This window comes from Lolium perenne, chromosome 2, assembly GCF_019359855.2.
Source record: "Lolium perenne isolate Kyuss_39 chromosome 2, Kyuss_2.0, whole genome shotgun sequence".
Lineage (NCBI taxonomy): Eukaryota > Viridiplantae > Streptophyta > Magnoliopsida > Poales > Poaceae > Lolium > Lolium perenne.
Genome location: NC_067245.2, coordinates 32,046,866 through 32,063,501, shown reverse-complemented (window position 1 = coordinate 32,063,501; position 16,636 = coordinate 32,046,866). Strand labels below are relative to the sequence as shown.

Sequence of the window (16,636 nt, the reverse complement as noted above, 5' to 3'; positions counted from 1 at the left end):
TTGTGTATTAGTTACTTTTATTGTGATTGATTTTGGACCAAATAATCAAAGTAATTAATACAAAGATATTGTGTATTAATTACTTTGATTGTGATTGATTTTAGACCAATTTGGTAGTAATATGATTCGGGATATCTGATCCATTGGTGTAAGATTTGATGTTCTAGATGCTTTCAAAACGCAAAGTATAGATGATGTGTGCCCTCTTTAAATATGGGTTCGCTTACCAAATGTTTGGTCAGAAACGAATCACGGCTATCACGAGCTGTTGATACGTTCTACGTCGTCAAGGATGATGTTCCGAGCAATGCACCTTCTTCTCAGGTACGATCGAGATTGGGTTTTGTCTGATTTCTTAGCTAGGGAAAATTGATCGCCATTGATGTTCTGCAACTGGGTTGCTCCTGTGGGTGTAGCGTGACAAAGAGTGGAGCTGCGGGACGGGTGAGCTCATGCTCGACTCGCAAGCTCTCCACGTCCTCAGGCTCTGGCAGGTTAGCTGGGAAGGTGGCCATCATCACCGGCGCGGCCAGTGGCATCGGGAAGGCGACCGCCGTGGAGTTCGTCAAAAACGGCGCCAAGGTCGTCATCACCGACATCCAGGATGATCTCGGACATGCCGTGGTGGCAGAGCTCGGTGGTTCGAACACGGCCTTCTACGCCCGCTGCGACGTGACTAACGAGGCGCAGGTGGCGGCCGCCGTGGACCTCGCCCTGGCGCGCCACGGCCGCCTCGATGTCATGTTCAATAACGCCGGCATCATTGGCACCACCTACGCGGGCGGCCCCATTGAGTCCATGGACCTGGCCGACTTCGACCGCGTCATGGCCGTCAACCTCCGAGGTGTGGCCGCCGGCATCAAGCACGCGGCACGGGCCATGGTCCCACGCAACCATGGGTGCATCTTGTGCACGGCTAGCACAGCGGGCGTGCTGGGCGGGGCGGCCCCCCACGCATACAGCGTCTCCAAGACAGCCATCATCGGCATGGTGCGGTCGGCTGCAGTGGAGCTGGCGGCGCGCGGCGTCAGGGTGAACGCCATCTCGCCGTACGGCATCGCCACATCCATGGGCACGCGGGGCGTGAGGGAGATGCTGGGGCTCCCGCCAGTTGGCACTGATACCGACGATGAGGAGGTGGTCAGACGGGTGTTCGAGGAGGACTTCAACGAGATGGGCGGCGGTGTGGTGTTGCGCGCAGAGGACGTGGCGAGGGCGGCCGTGTTTCTCGCGTCCCACGACGCCAGGTACATCACCGGGCATAATCTCATGGTGGACGGTGGGTTCTCCGTGGGGAAGCCGCTCAACATCCCGGTGCGTTGAACAAGGTGGGATGTCGTGTTCGGTTGCAGGAAGTTCGCCAAAAATGAATAAATAAATCAGAGAGAGACAAATCAGAAATGTTGTAATAATCATTGGCTTGACCATGGTTGATGTCCGAGTGTTTGGTTAGAGCTGTTGTGAAGTGTATAACAGATTGTACTAGCTCTTTTCTTAGTTTCAACTTTCGGTTACATTTGCTAGTTTGCTAGTGTATGAAATTTAACATGGTGTCAAAGTCTAGGGTTTTGAGTTCAAGTGTTAATTTTCGTAATTTATCCTAAAATTGTTGTTGCATCCTCTTTATTCATGTAGTATTGGCCTCTTTATTCATACGCGTGTTTGCGCTTCTTCTATCCACATGTTGATTTTCTCTTTCCCTGTCACAGGTGAGAGGGTGTATAGGTGGATTGTACTAGCCATTCCCATCAATTCATCTGTCTGGTTGGAGGACCACGACTTGTTTCATGTTTTGGACTTTTCATTGTTGTGTGCACCTACCAGTGCAGAGTATGAGGATACGAATACACATTTTAATTGTTGTTTAACTAACAAAGTGTCCCTGCATTATGCGTATAGATTATCCACTATGGGCCGGGAGTATGCAACTTGTTTCATTAGGGCTGTTGATGCTCTCGTCACCCGCAATGTAGGCGATGGGAGGTTGATTGTGCGGTATTTCTATTTCCACGGGTGAAAGTCACAGTTAGCTACTGTGCAAAATCCTTCTTATGTGAGAGGGTCGAGTTTCCGTGTTTGCCTTCTTGTTGAAATTTGGGTGATAGACATGTTTGTTCCATTATTCTTATAGTCGAACCCGAAACTTTGTGCTTCATATGAAAATGAACTGGGTTCTAAATTTATCACATGCTCTGACCACTATTATTTGAGGATAAAAATCACGATATAAGGTGCATGGGTGCAAGAAAAGAAATTTGATGTTAAAATATTTTTCAATACGACATTCCCTCAAGAATTCTCTACTTGTAAGAAAATTGTATTCGAAGAAACACCTATGAGATAACATCCTATATTATAAGCCTTTATAGCATTCGTTAAACTTCTTCATTTTCATAGCACTCTACCGATAGAGATGTGAGGACATATAATCACACAATAGCATATCAAAAAGTACCAATCAATTGATGGAGGAATATCATTTATTTCCTTTATTTTTTAGGGTGCTTATGGTTAGTGGGAAACTTGCCTTAGCTATCTTTCAGAAAATACAAACTTTACCACATGTGTATTTTTCGCAATAAAAAATGTTTAATTTGAATAGAGAAAGATCCCATCTATAATCTTACTCCCTTCGTTTCCATATTATCTAACAAATATGGAATGGACGGAGTAATATATAGTAGTGTGGCAAAGTAGCTAATCAATTTATTTGTTATAAGAAAAAAAATAAGTTAAGAAAATTGTACAGTATTATGATATGCCAATTTCATATTGGTGAGAAAGGCCCAACAAGTTATGGAAAAAGTTAGACAATGTTGAGAATACCATTGTGTATATATGATTCTTCCACTTTATGCTAGCGATTGAAGTACCGTAGGCGTACCGTTACTGATGAGATTGTGTAAAAGGTTATACTATATTGTGCTTTTGGATAAAACAGACTCTAAAATTTTCAATTTTTAGATTATCCACATGTTTTTCTCTGAATTTAAAATTATCCATGTGCCCTTAATTAATTAATTGGTGGATAACATAGTTGTAAAAGTCCGGGTATTTGAAAGGACGAGATGTCGCCTAGAGGGGGGGGGGGGGGTTAATAGGCGTTTAAAAACTCTTACAGATTTGGTTTGTAAGAATGCGGAATTAAACGAACGTTTAGTTTACAAGCACAAACTCTAAATATGCTAGGCTCAACTAAGTGCAACAACAACAACTAGAGCTAAGCAAGATAAGCACAATATATATATGAACAACAAGTGATAGCAATATATAATAAGTACTTCAAACTCGATGGCTATCATAAAGGAAAATAAGCTCGAGTATAGAAATAACCGAGGCACGCGGAGACGAAGATGTATTCCCGTGTTCCCTTCCTTTGCAAGAAGGTACGTCACGTTTGGAGAGGTGGAAGTCCCACGAAGGATTCTCCACCGCCACGAAGGCTCACCTTTTTCTCCGAGCCAAACCCACGAAGGATAATGGTCATTTCCTTATGGTTAGCTTTTCCTCCACTCCGGAGATCGCACGCTCCACAACCACTTCACAAGCTTCACGAAGGAGAAGCCCATGCCTCTTCACAATCTTCCACGAAGAGACCACCGAGACAGCAACCAAGCCAAGTAGGAGGTCACCCTCCAAGAGTAACAAGCTCACGGTCTCTCACTCGAACTAATCATGGCGGCTAGCTCAACACTATGCAATGATGCAAAGCAAGAACAACAAAGGTGTTCAAATCCTTCACTCAAATCCCACCAAAGTAACAAATGCTAGGATGAGATTAGATAGAAAGAACAAAGGAGGAAATCAATAAATGACTCCAAGATCTAGATCCAAAGGGTTCTCCTCACTTAGATGAGAAATGGATTGGTGTGGATTGTAGATCCAGATCTCCTCTCTTAGATCCCTAAAAAATGAGCAAGAATCATGGAGGGAATCAAGAGATAGGGCAAGTTCTTCAAAGTCAATAATAGAGGAGAGAAAGTGGAAGAACTAACTAAGCCCAAAGTGGAAGAAGGCCTATTTATAGCTCAAGCCGAAATCTAACCGTTTGGGAAGTGTCCAGCTCAGCATCAGTCGAGGAAGCCGGTCAACCGGGCCAGGGGCCGGGCCATCTGGTCCAGGGGCCGGTCAGACCGGGCCACAGGCCGGACCATCCGGCCTTCACCGGATCGTGCGCCGGGCTGAGATCGGGCGAGTACAAGACATACAGAACCTGCCCCCGGTTCTCACCGGAGCAGGAGTTGGTCCGCACCGGGGAGGCCGATCCACATACCGGGTGATCGGGCGTGAGGCCGGACCGGCCGGTCCAAACCAGACCGTACGCCGGGCCAGCACCGGGAGAAGCTGGAGACCCCCCTGGATAGTGCTCGGTTGGCACCGGTCCAGGAGCCGGTTTGCGCCGGGCTAGTCGGCGCCACGGCCGGTCCAGCCGGACCTTAGGCCGAGCGGGCACCGAGCGATAGTGCCAGAATACGCAGGACCCCTGAAGACCTTTTCTTTTCGTTTTTAACAGAAAATGCTCCCGAACTCCGATTGACATGAAACCAATTTGGTTGGAAAGATAACGACAAATAGAACCCCAACAAAAATGGTGAAGACTCCTCACAGAATATTTTTAGAGGTTCTAGAGAGGGATTCTCCCACCGTCAAGAAACGGTGAAGACGTCCAAACTTGAAAAACGCAGTAGAAGATGCATGCAGATTCCGTTTTCGATGAACTTGGGCTTATTGTAAGGCTAGCAACAAGCTCAAGAACCTTACAACAGAGAAACAGCAAGAAGCAGTAGGGATATGCAAAGAATAAAAATGATTGAGCTCCCTAGGATAATGTGATCAAGTTACCCAACCGAAAGTCTCTCTTAATGGTGCGGCTTCTCCTATAACCCAGTCTCCCAACAACCACCTTGAGACCGGTAAAAGGAAAACCTAGCAAGGCCATACCTTTGTCTTGCGCATCCCGCTTGACCTTGATGATAACTCTTCAAGCTACACTCAGACCGGAATGCATCATTTGATCATTGTTGCTTCATGAAGACTCACAAATGATCCCCCATACACCATGATGGGAAAGCTCCATTGATGCACATCTTCACATGTCCATTATCACCAAATAGACGGCAAGCTTCAAGCATACGATCCTCTTGAGATGCTCAACTTGAACTTGCCCAACTCAACCTTGATGACAATCACCACTTGATGTCATCCTCTCATGGGCTATATGAGATCTCACTTTTGATGCATGCCCATGGAAAGATACCTATCTCACATAGACAACACAAGGACACATATATGATGGGTTAGTTCATGAAGCATAATTGACAAGGCTTACAATATCACATGACTTCACGTGGCACATTCTCCATGCTTCATGTGTTGACCAAACTTGAATCTATTCTTCGTTCTTTGTATTGGTCAACCTTGTATCTTCTCATGCTCTATCATACTATCTTGAGGTGTATAAAGAAACCTTAATTTGTTTGCATGCTCTAAATCTTAGTCAACCATAGCTCAATTTATGAGACTATCATGACAGTGACTTACAGCCATATCTTGAATTCTTCAATTGGAATCAATCACTCAAGATCCTGATCATTCATTGCTTATCACATAAGCTAGAGCATGGATAATATTAAGTTCCACATAAGAACTCTATCTTCATTTCTTCTTCTTAATCATATCACATATATGTCTTCAAACCGATGATCTTGATGTCAATACTCAAGGTATATCTTTATCTTCATGGCATCCATATTTGAATCCAACATATGGACTACAAGTACTACATATGGAATATTCCTTCATATAAACTCAATGAAAACATTAGTCCATAGGGGTTGTCATTAATTACCAGAACCACACACACGGGCAATATACCCCTACAATATTCAATTTTGTCTCATCATTTTGAGAGCCGGTCCTGACATACCGAGATTAAATAGATAAATTATTTGAATTTTAGGTTTTTAGATTTTATGACAATATGCATGAGTTTTGCAATTAGATTTACTAAAAGTATCAACTTCTCATGTCATGTTAAAATTTTCTTGAGAAGGCGAGACACTTTTTGTAAAAAAAAAAGCTAATTGATCGTTTTTCCTGTGTTACAAGAAAAAAAGCACACAAGGTCTAATCCATGAGAAAACTTACAAGTATGTGGACAAAAAGTTTATCATGGTGCACTTGTGTTGTAAAACAAAAAGTAAAAGCACACAAGGTCTAATCCATGAAAAAACTTACAAGTATGTGGACAAAAAGTTTGACATGGTGCAGTTGTGTTGTAAAACAAAAACTTAGTTTCCGTTGTTTTTGTACACCATGACAAATTGGGTAATTATATTCAATTTTTTTCCGGACAATATATCACCTAGGCGTGGGTACTATGCCTCCTCAATTGAGAGCATCAGTATCAACTTCTCGTTATCGCAGTTGTCAACAATGAAGACACATTGTGAAGTACAAAGTGGATAGTTGAGCAATGTACATGATATATATGATGGTATCCTGTTGTGTATTTTTCATTTCGATCTGACATCGGTCACCCATCTTGCTGATGTAACCCTGAGAAAGTGATTTTTTCGTGGTTTGCAAAGAAAGGTAGACTTTTCATGCTTATGTTCAAACTACCAATATGTAGGATATTTATAGAAAAATCGAACTAAATCAAACAAATAATAATTTTGTAATTGTAAGAAAGATAAGGTTTGGGCCAGCCACAACCTCTCCCTCGCCGCGCACCATTGTTCCGACCTCAGCCGGGCTGCGTCCTCCTTTCCTCGCCGGCGCCGCCGCTCCTCCCACCCCGCCGCCCCCATGCTCCTCTCAGTCCGCCGCCTCCCTGCGGCTCCTTCCCGCCCAGCCGCCCACCCACACATCTCCCCTTCGCCATCCACCCTTCGACTCCGGCGACAGCATGGTCGAGTGGCAGTGGCGATGGCGAGGACGACGTCAACGGCACCTGTGGTATGCTTCTCCTGTTTTTTTAGAATCGAACAACGAAATAATGAAGGGTTAAAATCCGGTCTGAGCGAATCCGTTTTCGGTGTTTCTAGCTGTGCAATCAGGCCGCCCACAATCCCAATCAATCCCGGCAACCCTTAAGTTTAAATTAGATGCATGCTGTTTTTATACCTAACCTTATATAATTTACTGACATGAATATTGAATAAGTAGCAGTGCGAGCTATAAAGCACAAGAGTTAATTTATCATCCATGCGCGCATCATATATGTTATAGAGAATGTATTGTATTAAACAACTTGAAGGGGCATCAAGTCTATTTTTTTTTATTGCACAAGTAAACATTTTAACCTAAAAGACTTTGCAATGTTTCATCTCTCATATGAGTTAAGGGTTTGATCAACTGTACATATCTGAGTGTTGCATCGCGTCCCATTGACTCTGTTAACTGCAAATTGTAATTGTATATGTATGCACTAGAACATGCCGGCTAGCGACTTTGTGAATAATGCTAAGTGTGCACGAATTTAAGGTCCATCACAGTGACCATGATCGAGGGTGGTCTAGCGACTTTGTGAACAAGTCGAAGTGTGCACATATTTAAGCTCCATCACAACAACCGTGATTTAGGTTCTATTAGTTTAAATTACGACATTACAAGCTGAAATTATTTGTGATGCCATTTTGCTTTTATGAGAAGCTCAAAATGTCTTCATTATGATGGCATTGTGTAGATAAATTCGCATATCTTCTCGGCACCCCTTGCGTCAAAATTGAGGCTCTGTCGCCAACCAAATGTCAAGAGATATAAGTGCAATGTCATACGGAGTAACCTCTTTGATCGATTAACTAGGGTTGCCAGGGTGAGTGAAACTTCCAATCATTATGTCATTATGTATTAGCACAGTTCTGCATTTAACTAAGAGCTCTGTGACTTCCTGGTTATCTAGTCCTATGCAAATGCAGTTATTAGTTCATTTGAAGACCCTGAGAAGATCTTAGATCAGGCAGTTCTGGAGATGAATGATGATTTAATAAAGATGCGGCAAGCCACTGCACAGGTTTGTTGTAAATACATTTAATCACAAAATTTCATCATTGGCAACACATGTTCCTTTTAATTTTCTTATTTTCTACAACTTTATGTTCTGTCATCTCAAACATTCCCCAGTACACTGTTTACGGTTATTGAAGCTTATTTGGTTAGCTGCCTCTCATTTACTAGATTTGCGTATGTTTGTTGGGTCTCTCTGTATACACTGTATGTAGATGGAAATATGAGCTGCCTATACATGTTCCATTACATTCTACCGCTAACATGGATTTTTGTTTCGAAGGTCTTGGCATCTCAGAAGCGGCTTGAGAACAAGTACAAAGCTGCTGAACAAGCTGATGCTGATTGGTAATGTTATGGGTAACTATAAGCTTATTTTGAGCCCCGCCATCTGTGTTTTTACGCTCTTCACATTTTTCTTACAAGTGTAGGTATCGGAGGGCTCAACTTGCTCTTCAAAAGGGTGATGAGGAGCTTGCCCGTGAAGCCCTTAAGAGGCGTAAATCATATGCTGTAGGTACCATATTGATCTATAGTTCTGGATGAAAAGTCTGCCTAGCCACACGATTTAACTATTTCTGATGGTGTGTAATAAGTTATACTTTTGTGCCTTTTTATTAGTTTGATTTGCAGTAAGCCAGTAATGTATATGTTGTATATAAGTCTAATATGTTTTTTTTTAAGCGAAGATCTTTCATGTAACTTAAGTCAGTTTATTATGTAAAACTCATTATTTGTGTATTTCTGTGCTTAGGACAACGCAAGCTCCTTAAAGTCCCAGCTTGATCAGCAGAAGAGTGTCGTTGAAAATCTTGTTTCAAATACCAAGGTGTGATTATTAATTTAAGTTTCAACTGCTGGCTTGCTCTTTTTCTTATTTTCATTATACATGTCAATACATATCTTTATCTTTCTGGGTTCCTGTTCAGCACAGGGTGAACACTACTACCTATTCACATGTACTAGTTGTTCGTTGTGCACCTTTGTTGAAATATAGATTATGTTATTATGTAGCTTCTCGAGAGCAAGATAGCAGAGGCCAGGCAGAAAAAGGATACTCTAAAGGCCCGTGCTCAATCAGCCAAGTATGCATCTTTCTTTTGTTCATTATTTCACTGCCTGCTACTTCATTGTTTGTATGCTCTGAGTTTGATAATTGGCCTTCTTTTTCTTCAGGACTGCAACAAAAGTGAGTGAAATGCTGGGAAATGTAAATACAAGTAGTGCCCTGTCAGCGTTTGAGAAAATGGAGGAAAAAGGTACTCTTTTCATGTCTGATTTTTCCCACCAGATTAATTTCTTTTGTTTCTTAAATTACCATGCTCCTGTTTTCTCGGTGTCTGTGACACACTGATTTTGGTTAGGCCAGAGGTCATGCTTTATATTGAACATACATAGCTTTAACTCTTGATAGGTTCATCAATGGCTAGGTATACCACCCTGTTATGGTTTTAAGTCAAAGTGTCTCAGTATACAGATGCAAGCTGCCATACTTGAGCAGTCGACGCTAAAGTAGTCAATCAGTTACCTTTATGACAGAGTAGAGGCTTGAACCTCAAAACTTTGCCAATTAATTTCAGTGGAAAAATATTTATAATGCAACACGTGGCAATCAGAACTGTGTTTTTTTAGATGGTTACATATATCAAAAAATCTCAGCCACTTGCAGAAAGGCTGATAACTTCAAACATATTTGATGTTTTTGTTGAAGATTTTGATTGGTGTTGAGAACTGAGTTCCAGCTCAGTGGCAAGGCGAGTGCGCAGCCAGCCCACCCGGGTTTGAATCCCATCCGAAGCGAGAAATCGCTGGAGGGCGAACTAAACGGGTTATCATCCGTAGCGAGAAATCGCTGGAGAGTCTCATCCTATCTAACAACGTATAGCCAAGGGAGGGATCATTCCCCCGTTGGTCAACGTTTTAAGATTTTGATTGGTGCGTGTTGGGATTTCCCACTTGAGTTGCTGTGAGTAGGATCTTGGCAAATTATTCATCCAGCTTATCTTTCTTATCGCCTGTATGCTGAAGGTTATGTGTCTTCTATTGGCTGAAATGACACATGTGTTAGCCTCTCTTACTGGTTGTGGTCATCAACAACTAGTGATATCTTGTGGCAGATCATTTGAACATTCTTTTCTTACAAATAGTTGCATTTTTATGCTGCTAGTTATGACAATGGAATCCCAAGCTGAGGCACTTGGTCAGTTGGGAGCTGATGATCTAGAAGGGAAGGTAAAATCGGACACTGCATATATACTTTTAATGATATACCTTTCGTTAGGAAGATCTGATCGCTACTATTTATTTGTGGGCAGTTTGCAATGCTCGAGACTACATCGGTTGATGACGACCTTGCACAATTGAGAAAAGAACTTTCTGGGAGCTCTTTGGTACGTACCCTTTTGGGACTAAACCATAATGGTTTTGAAGCTAAAAACCCGTGTGCTTTAGATTTCTCTCTCTTCTGTTGGCATGTGCACTATGGTGGCAAAATGTGATGGTACTTTGGTAATACTCATCATTGGTGAAATAGAATAGAATATGCATAAGTGCATCATAAGTCGGCCAGCTAACTAAAAGAGAAAATGAGTCTAGGATTTCTTGTTCATTCCATACTACATGACTATAATTTCGTGTCACCTACAGAAAGGTGAACTTCCTCCTGGTAGAGCTGCGGCAGGTAGCCCTTCCCGAGACAGGGATATCGAGAATGAGCTAAATGAGCTGCGGAGGAAGGCCAAAGATTATTAGATTGCACAGGATATGTCCGTCCACCGCGCTCGACAAAATCTCCTCACTTGAGAACCCCCAGAAGAGAACATAGCCTGCAGATTCCTCTCCAATGCGCATTTGATCCTCCAGTGCACTTTTTTTTCGCGGGAAGGTAGGAAGGCACTGATACGTGAAAAATTGACTGTATTTTTTTATTATTGTGAATGATATTGTACAGTTAACCATTACATCAATGTAAATCACTGCTCTTTACAGAGCTTAGCCAGGAACCTAAATTTTCCGTCCTCATGTACCTTGCTCTTTGATTGGTGTGATAACATAACATGTTCCAAAGTTCCGAGACATCGTATTAATTTTTGATGCTGTAGCTCAAGACCTCAAGTGATGGTCTCAGTAGTCGGTAGTACCAATGCGCGTGAAAGTCACTCTCTTGACTGTACAACTGTGCCTGTCTTTGAAATCTGAATTCTACTTCCTGATGCATGGTTTATTCAGTCGGTCTTGTTGCTGTCTCGACGCGAAGGCTTAGCCAGACTGATTGGTCATGCCAGGCACAGGATACAAGTATTGTTTTGCTGTTTGAAAACGGCGTATGAGAGCCCACAGCTCACTAAAATTGTCACTGGCGCCGGCGTGTGAATCAGCATTCCAAACGTATACCTGCCCTGCCGCCGACGACGAGGTTGTGTCCGTTGATGTACTCCACCTCCTGCACTCTTCCTCCGACCATCTCGTTTTCACGATGGCTTGCGTGTGCCGTTGTTCGGATCCGCACAATTTGCTAGCGCTAATTGTCTCTCGATCCGCAGAGGCGATCCCCAGCGAGGAAATCTCAGTGGGCGCGCTTGCTCTTCCTCTGGTATCCGATTGTGCAACAATTTCTCATCTTGCTATCTTTCCACATCACAAGATCACTGCCCTTTCTAATTTATTTTTTCCTTTCACTCGTTGACAAATTGATTTTTTAAGTACAATTACGTGTTACAAGTGCGTGTGCGATTGTGCTTGACTGCTTGAGGAACCAATGCAGATGATAAAAAACCTACAAGGATTCCAGCGAGCAGCGACGACGCCTTCGGCAGCGAGGCCTATGTAAACGTCCGTCAGGCCAAATACTTAGTCATACTCATCGTAGTTTCATTTTGAAAGAGCAGGAGTGACCAAGTGCTAGCTGCTAGGAGCGATTAGACTGTGTGTACTAAACATGTGGGATATTAATACATCAAGCTAGATAAGGGAATTCTCAACCAGCCATTTCAACAATTCAAATGCCACAACTTATCATGAAGTTGAATTAGCATTTCAAACCGCAACCATGCCTTGCGTGTTATTAACAATGCAAACTGTTTTTAAACAGGGGATAACAATAGAACACTTCTATAGCATAGGTAATACATTGCTTAAAACAATAACATGATCTTCAAGATAACGTAACAAGCACCAAATGATGAGAGAAGAAGTGCTACTTCCATCATCCAAATTCTTCAGTTTTGTAGCATAGGTAATTCATAGTTTAAAACACTAACATGATCCTCAAAACAGCATGGTCCCAGCAATTGTCACCGATAACTCATTCGTTTTTTCATGCATGTTTGTTTTTGTGTGGACTTCATACATAATCATGTACTTTTTATTTGTATTTGTTTTGATCAGGAAAAATGCATATGATGAGATTGAAACATCAAGGTCGCAAAAATGCACCATGACCTTAAGTCACATGTATCCATGTATGTGTTTGTGCTATTGAAATTGGATAAGTGGGTGGCCGCTTTCATTCCGAGATCTATTGTTTGTTGTTTGAAGCTATGTGCCCAACATTGCATTCCCTTTAACATGTGTTCAGTTAGGTGTTGGATCAAATTGTATAATTTTATTGTGAGGTTTGCATCACTCGGTCTTGAGATTGTATGTGTTTTATAGATATTTATACCATTTGATAGTTTCAAGTATTTGTATCATCTGATTTTTCTCAAATAGTCGTGTTCATTTTTGTCCTTAAAATGGCTGGGCATGGAAAGAGACACTTTCAGTTCTGTTATTTGTTTCTTCGAGCATATGCTAACATTTTTAATGAATACTAGCTACTTAGTCATATTCATCGTAGTTTCATTTTGATATGTTCTCTTTTCTTTGTCTACTCCCTCGCGTATGCCATTGTTATTTCTTTAAGAATCATTGGATATTTACAAATTATATATTTTCTCCAGCGTTGTGCCATTTGTTAGGAAACACAAGATTTATGATATTATACATACTTTATTAAGGACATGCATGGTTAACTTGTTCCATTTCTAAGTAACTATTTCCTTGGATTTATGTGCAAAAAACATTTTGAGCCCTTATTAATAAAGGGTTCACACTTTTCTTTGCTTTATTTAATCCTCTAGAAATGTAAGCTAATATATCCTGTGGTATAGGGAACAATTTTCCCGACTTCACAATTTTGGTCTTTTTAACTCGTATATTTTGACTTGATGGCCAAACTAAATCTCGATATGCATTAGGTATTAAGGTAATTGATTGTAAGTACTAACACTATTATAATTGTGTTCTCCAGCCTTCATATTATGTATGCTTTCCATGTTATAAATGTTTTTTGGATACTATTTCTCAATGTTTTAATGTATGCCTGATTTTGAACCATATTATGAATTTATCACATGTCATTATGTTATTCAATTTTAAATTTTTCATTCAAATATCTCCAAAGTTTATTTCTTTAATATGGACGGTTGTGGCAACGCGTGCTCTTATGGTCTAGTATGCCTGAGAAAACACCTCTACACAAAGAGCAGGAGCAACCAATGCTAGGACCGATAAGACCAACGTGTGTACTAACATGTAAGATATTAATACATCAAGCTAGATAACGGAATTCTGAACCAGCCATTTCAACAATTCAAATGGCACAACTTCTCATGAAGTTGAATAAGCATTTCAAACCGCAACCAAACCTGAGCTTTCAGCAGGTGATTTTTGAGTCAGATTCCTCTACACTGGTTAGTGCACGATCTTGGAGACATAGGTGTCCTGATGCGTGAGGCGAGGAGCTTAAGCATTTTGCATTTCAATATTGCTTATTTCACGTTTTGTCGCCGAAAGTGTAATGATGCAGCCCATAGATTGGCTAAGTTTGGCTACCAGAACAACGAACTCTGGTCCAGTTGGATGGACGTCGCTCCTGCTTTTGTAACGGGTCTGCTTGCTAGTGATATTGCTATGCAACAAGTTTAGTGGAATGAAATTTCCAGTAAAAAAAAACAATGCAAACTGTTTTTGAACAGGGGATAATTGTAGAACACTTCTATAGCATAGGTAATACATTGCTTAAAAAAATAACATGATCTTCAAGATAACATAACAAGCACCAAATGATGAGAGAAGAAGTGCTACTTCCATCATCCAAATTGTTCAGTTCTGTAGCATAGGTAATCCATAGTTTAGAACACTAACATGATCCTCAAAACAGCATAACGAACACACATTGATGAAAGTAGAAGTGCTAATTCCGCCATCCAATTTTCTTGGTTATACTAGTAGCACTAGAGACTAAGAACAAAAGACATGACTCATATTATGGGATAGATAGCTGCTCCAGGGACAGATCAAACAAGGAGTCCTTGCCCTCCCTGGACGGTTGTCGTCCAACCGACCACGTCGCCTCTCTGCCACCACCACAACCACTGCAGCCACACGCGCTGTCGTAGTGGGACGACCAGATGGTGCCGCCCCACCATAATACGTGCCACCAGCCAATCCGCCGCAATAAGTGCCGCACCCGCCTCCGAACATGCTGCCGTAAGTTTCTGCTTGGGCGCACCGAGGATTGTGGACGCCTCTGCCGTTTGTCGACCTCGTCTCCAACGATGAAGAAAACAATGGTGCTAGGAATTAGGGTTTAATTTTTGTCGATGTAAATTATATTAAATGACTGAAATATTTATCAAATTTTCACGCTTTTTAACTTTATTTAAATTCACTCCATTTGTTTGTATGTGGTAAGGGGTAAAAATAATCAACACGGATACAATGGGTCGGGCTGCTGGACGTACCGGCCCGCAAGCCAAACCACGAGGGTTAAAATCTATCTGCAATAGTGAAGCAGGTACGTCCATGAGAGAGACAGACCTAGTTCTTCTAGGGTTTAGACCGACGCTGGCGATCGAGGCGGCGAAGGGAAGAAACTCCGGCGCCGACCGAATCCTCTCCGGTAAATCCCTAATCCCCTCCACTCGGGCTGATTAAGGGGGTGTCTTTGCACATCTGCCCGGCCTTGGTGGTGGGGGAGGACGCGATCGACGGAGGGAGGCGGGCCGCGAGTGGGTGGAACCCTAGATGGCGGCGAAGTTTCCGAAGGAGGGCGGGTCCTCGGGCCCGAGAGATCAGAAGGATGTGCAGGCGATGCTGGAGCGTCTGGCACTGAAGGATGATGAGCTGGATGATGTGATCCTGCCTCGGGAGGATTTTATCAGTTTGAAGGAGGAAGCAAGGTGGATGGCGGTGGTAAAGGTTCATACCACGAAGCAGTTTAGCAACCAGCCGTTCTTTCAGAAGATGGATGTGGCATGGGGTCTGGCGAGGAAGTGGACAATCCGCCCGGTGGAGGACAATCTCTTTGTTCTCCAGGTGTCGTGCTTGGGGGATTGGAACCGGGTCATGTTGGAGGGACCTTGGATCTTCAGGCAGATGGGTGTGATGCTAGAACCATATGACGGCATTGCAGATCCTTTGGCCGTGGCTTTAAACCACATCCTAATGTGGGCTCAGATCAGGGTAGTGCCGCCTCTGTTTCGGAAGGAGGCAATAGTGCGCGACATGGCTGCGCGGCTTGGTGAAGTGCTTGGAGTAGACCTATACGCTTTGGGAGCGAGCGGAACCAGTTTTGTTAGGGTGAGGACTAAGCTGGACGTTAACAAACCTTTGGTGAGGGCTGTGGGACTTCATCCAGAGGGTCAACCAAAGCTGAGGTTCCAGGTTTTGTATGAAAAGTTGCCCAGGTTCTGTGATGTGTGTGGAATCCTTGGACATGGTGACCTGGAGTGTGGAGATGGAGTTCACACAGAAGAGGCGAAGGAGTATGGTGACTGGATGCTGGCACCACAGGAAGATTGGCACCCCCAAACTACCGGTGTCCGTAGGGGACCGGCAGTGGGAAGCAGCGGGGGAGGACGTGGAGGTGGACGCGCCACTGGCCGCGGAGCTGAAACTCGAAAGAGGCCGACTAGTGGGCAGACTGGCAAGGTTAGCCAGGGGGACGCTGCTGCGGAAGAGAAGGGCATGGTGCTGGCCGACGGAGGGGAGAAGCGGGGACAGCAGGGGACGGAGGTTGCTGGGGAGCTGCTGGCTTTACCTCCTGGTACCCAGAATCCACCGTCGCCGATTAAGCCACCAATGCCGAAGAAGCAAAGAACGAGCGAGGATAAAAAAATGCAGGCGGGCTCCGATGAGGAGTGCCGCCAGGATCCATGAGTTGCATGAGCTGGAACTGTCGCAGTTTGGGTAGTGATGCGACAGTTCGGGAGCTTCGAGATTTGACTACCCGTTTCAAACCTACTGTGCTTTGTGTAGTTGAGACGCAGCTGCATAAAACACGGGCTGAAGGCCTAGCTAGGACGCTAGGTTTTGATAAGGCTTTTGCTGTTAGTAGTAGAGGGCGTAGTGGTGGCCTTTGCATGTACTGGAATAATGAAATAAAAGTGGAGATTATGCCGTATTCTCAGTATCACCTGGATTCTGTGATTACAGAGGGGAACAAAGAACCGTGGCGTCTCACTTGCATTTATGGTGAGGCAACGACGGCTGAGAGATACAAAACATGGGACATGCTAAAGTTTATAAAATCTTCCTCTCCTCTTCCGTGGATGTGCATTGGAGATTTTAATGAAGTCCTCCA

General features: G+C 43.2%; 2 protein-coding genes across 2 annotated transcripts; both read left to right on the top strand.

Annotated features, from left to right (window-relative positions):
- The first annotated feature begins 243 nt into the window (after positions 1-243).
- Positions 244-1,497, top strand: LOC127329862 (short-chain dehydrogenase reductase 3a). The gene is made up of 2 exons (XM_051356279.1): positions 244-324; positions 417-1,497. Exons 1-2 carry the CDS (start codon positions 293-295, stop codon positions 1,321-1,323), a joined length of 939 nt encoding a protein of 312 aa, XP_051212239.1. The 5' UTR covers positions 244-292; the 3' UTR covers positions 1,324-1,497.
- A 5,205-nt stretch (positions 1,498-6,702) lies between these two features.
- Positions 6,703-11,080, top strand: LOC127331713 (membrane-associated protein VIPP1, chloroplastic). Its single transcript, XM_051357894.2, has 11 exons — positions 6,703-6,960; positions 7,691-7,819; positions 7,907-8,017; positions 8,294-8,358; positions 8,442-8,523; positions 8,765-8,839; positions 9,025-9,095; positions 9,187-9,269; positions 10,178-10,242; positions 10,326-10,400; positions 10,657-11,080. Exons 1-11 carry the CDS (start codon positions 6,811-6,813, stop codon positions 10,759-10,761), a joined length of 1,011 nt encoding a protein of 336 aa, XP_051213854.1. The 5' UTR covers positions 6,703-6,810; the 3' UTR covers positions 10,762-11,080.
- Positions 11,081-16,636: the final 5,556 nt, after the last annotated feature.